The 3,896-nt window shown below is 53.8% G+C and overlaps 1 protein-coding gene across 1 annotated transcript in view; it reads right to left on the bottom strand.

Moving 5' to 3' along the window:
* Positions 1-3,896, bottom strand: part of LSS (lanosterol synthase (2,3-oxidosqualene-lanosterol cyclase)) — a gene marked incomplete at its 5' end in the record, with an annotated part of 9,224 nt that overhangs the window by 2,497 nt on the left and 2,831 nt on the right. Inside the window, 7 exons of the mRNA XM_009076243.1 lie at positions 2-67; positions 372-521; positions 669-719; positions 2,420-2,491; positions 2,710-2,766; positions 3,363-3,390; positions 3,527-3,624. Coding sequence (XP_009074491.1) covers positions 2-67; positions 372-521; positions 669-719; positions 2,420-2,491; positions 2,710-2,766; positions 3,363-3,390; positions 3,527-3,624 — 522 coding nt within the window. The remainder of the gene's footprint in view (position 1; positions 68-371; positions 522-668; positions 720-2,419; positions 2,492-2,709; positions 2,767-3,362; positions 3,391-3,526; positions 3,625-3,896) is intronic.

The raw sequence follows: 3,896 nt of genomic DNA, 5'->3' as shown, positions 1-3,896 counted from the left end.
GCAAGTGGCCACCTCGCTTGGTTTCATATGTAGCAAAGCCTCCGTCCGAGTTCCTCATGCTCAGCAACTGCCCAGGCAAGCAGAGAGGGGTGTGGGACTAGCTCACAGGCAGTAACACCCCGTTCTGACCCCAAGCTAGGTGTAAGGACAAAGCCCACAGGTCTGTGGGGCTGGCAGACACCCAGAACCCAGTCTGGGCCATCACATCACATTATGTCACACAGACAGCTCTGCATCACAGTCAAGAATGTTGTCACACCAGGCTTCATACTACCTCAGCCAAACCAGATCTAACAGCTCCATGGGCTTTGACTTCTCTTACAGGTCTACCCGCTTGCATGTCCCTCAGCCCTGATTTTTGCAGCACTTACCACATTCACAGCATCAAAGAGGTGCTCGGGGGGCACAGGCTTAGCTAGGAAGGGACACTTCTCCTGCAGCAGCATAACTGCCTTCAGCCCCTCCGCTGTGCAGTCTGCCACAACCCAGCCACAGTCACGTGTGCTGAAGGGGAAGCCACCCTGGAAAGGGATCAGATGGGCTTAGCACCTTCCCCTGACCCATGCTATTCTTCTCAGGGAGGAGGTGCTGCCCCTCATTCCCATCCCCTTTGCTCAAATCCCTGCCTGGGTCGTGACTCCTTCAGAGACCAGTCCCAACCATCGCACCTTGTTCATATGGCGGTAATATTTCTGGTAGTCAGCTGGGTTCTCTGGGATCTGCAGGAGACAAGGAACAAGTGAGAGCAGGCTGGAGGTGCCTGGCTACAGGACTGTGGGCTGAAACCATCGCAGGTGCAAAACAATGTGGGACTGGGCAGCACCCGCCTTTCACTGAGGGAGGCAGACAGGGAAGAGGTCAGCTCTGGAGCAGAGAGTGATGAAAAGAAATCACCTCTTGGCCTGGTTTCAGCAAGTGTTGCTAAAGTCCCTTCTTTTGGAACTTTCCTGCCAGGGAGCCATCTGCTTTCAATGCTGCCATTGGCAGCACCAAGAACAATAAATTTTTCCCTGTGAGGGCGGTGAGACACTGGCACGGGTTGCCCAGAGAGGTTGTGGATGCCCCAACCCTGGCACTGTTCAAAGCCAGGCTGGATAAAGCCTTGAGCAACCTGGTCTAGTAGGAAGTGTCCCTGCCATGCCCACGGAGAAGTCCATTCCAACCCCTTAACATTCTATGATTCTCTACTATCTAACCTAAGCCTTCTCTCTACTGAGGGCAGCCAGGTCTCCCATCTCCTTCCAGAGAGAACCCATATTATCACTAGGCTTTCTTTTGCTTGCAACGTATCTATAGAAGCTCTTCCTGTTATCCTTAATATCCCTCATGAGATTCAATTCTATCTGGGCATTGGCTTCCTTAAACTTGTCCCTAGTGCCCCCCCCACAATTTTCCTGTATTTCTCCCAGGCCACTTGTCCTCATTTCCACCTCCTGAAAGCTTCTTTTTTTTTTGCCCGGAGTTTGCTCAACAACTCCTTATCCATTCATGGAGCCCTACTGGTATTTTTGCCTGATTTTTCCCTTGTCGGAATACATTGCTCCTGAGCTTGGAGGAGATGATCCTTGAATATCAGCCAGGATTCCTGGGCCCCCTACTCTCCAAGGCTCTAACCCACGGGACTCTACTGAGTAGGTCCTTGAAGAGCCCAAAGTCTGCTGTCCTGAAGTCCAGAGCAGTGAGCTTGCTGCATACTTTCCTCCCTGTCCTGAGGATCTTAAACTCCACCATCTCATGGTCAGCGCAGTCAAGGTTGCCTTGGAGCAGTACATTCCTCACCAGCAAATCCCTGTTGGTGAGCACAAGCTTCACCTCTTCTTTCAGCTCCTCAATCACTTGTGTAAGGAAGTTGTCATTGACATGTTTGAGGAACCTCCAGGATTGTCTGAGCCCTGCCATGCTGTCCCTCCAACAGACACTGGGGTGGCTGAAATCCCCCATGAGGACCAGGGCTAGCGAGCGTGAGGCCACTCCTATCTGCCTGCAGAGGGTTTCATCCACACCATCCTCCTGATTGGGTGACCTGTAGCAGACTCCCACTATAACATCCCATCCCTGCCCTCCCCTAAATCTTGACGCACAAGCTCTGAGTTGGCTCCTCATCCTTCCCCCAGCAGAGTTCCATGCTCTCCAGTTGGTCATTGACACAGAGAGCTACACACCCTTGTCATCTCTCTAGCCTGTCTTTCCTGAAAGGCTAAAACCTTCCATTCCAGGCCCACATCCCTGGGCCTGGCCAAGGTCCACTCCAAGCTGCAAAGATGGTTCCCTGAAAAGAGGGAGCAGAGAACAGGAGACTGTCCCTAGGATATTGCTAGTCCAACTCTTCAGAAGGCAACAGATGCCTCCAACGGGGCTCTGAGCAGCAGCCAAGCCTGCACAGCCAACGTGTGAGACACCACCAACGGGCTCCACTCACCTGGGTGAACCGGAGGAACTCATGGGCGTTCTGGAGACAGGACATGAATTCAGGCATCTCCTGAGCTTCTGCCTAGAAACAAAGGTGCACAGTCAACACCCAGCAAGGAGCTGTGGCCACCAAACTTGCTCTGAGCAAACATGTATTTGCCTGGCTCAGCCACAGGATGCCAGGCCAGAACTGGCACAGCAGAGCTCCAAGGGGGTGCACAGTAGGAGCTCTGGTATTTGGGGATGTGTGAGCAGAGACCATTTTCCCAAGGCAGCAAGTAGTACTGAGGGGTGCATTACCTCCAAAAAGGCTTGAACGGCAAAGGCAGTATCCCAGAGCTGGGATCCATTTGTGCCCTGGAAGAAAGTAGATAGTGAGACAGGTGCTAGCAGCAACCTGACTCAGCTGTGGGGTCTATGGGACGGCACATCCTTCCCACATTACTCCCACTACCTCCCTCTACCCTATGCTGCAGTTTTATGCCACCAGTGCCATGGCTGATGCACTGGCACAGAGGGAACAGATGCAGCAAGTCAAGGGTGAACAAGGGAACAAGAAGTGAGACAGCTACTTCAGGATGGTCCATGCACAGCCAAGGCAGGGGAAGTGGCTAGCACTAAGGAGCAGCAGAACAGTATCTCTGAGAGAAGCAGAGCTCAGGCCACATGCAGGATCCCCTTCCCTTCTCCCAGGACCTGTGGGGATAAAGGGAACAGAGGCCTAGAGCTGCCCCATCAGCTCACAGCCACAGGGAGGCAAACTAGCAGGACAGACACTATTCCCTCCTGGCACAGCCAGAGGAAGTGGCAGTGAGACAGAGAAGTCCACCAGGCACAAGAGGTGAGACGCCAGGAGCTCAGGCCCAGGATGAACAAGCTATCCCATTACTCCAAGGGCTGCCCCAGCATGCCAGGGTCCCTTCAGTCACAAGTGAACTCCTGCAGCACTTCACCTGCATCTTCATGCCGTCAAGGCCCAGCCTGTGGGAGGAGAGAGCACAATGCTGCAGCACAGGCACAGTGGGAGCACCAGGAAGCAGGTCGAGAGCCATGCTGTGCTTAATCCACAGGGATCAGAGCCCTGTGCTGTGCCAGGTGAGTCACACTCAGCCCTTACCAGAGATAGTCAGGGATCCTAGAAACATGCTCCTGAAAAGCTGGGGAGTTCTTCCCATCCACGAACCAGCGGACCAGCATGTTGATCGTCTTCGAAATCTGCCGAGAGGAGCACTGTCACTGCTCTGGATACAGCTTCTTCCAGTCCCAGAGACATACAGCCCTCCCACCCAGCACAAAACCATCCAGAGGCTGTCCTGGCCTTGATCCCAACGGCTCCATCTGTGGCATCACCCAGCATGGCTGAGTTAGCAGGGCATTGCCATGGAATCACTCCAGAGCTTCCCTTCACATCATTTCCCTGGACCTCAAGGAGAGGTACCCCTCACCAGGGCCACAGCTGTCCCCACACCCTCTGCAATTTCTGTGCC

This window comes from Acanthisitta chloris, unplaced genomic scaffold (assembly GCF_000695815.1).
Source record: "Acanthisitta chloris isolate BGI_N310 unplaced genomic scaffold, ASM69581v1 scaffold19936, whole genome shotgun sequence".
Classification (NCBI taxonomy): domain Eukaryota; kingdom Metazoa; phylum Chordata; class Aves; order Passeriformes; family Acanthisittidae; genus Acanthisitta; species Acanthisitta chloris.
This window is presented reverse-complemented; position numbering and strand designations above follow the sequence as displayed.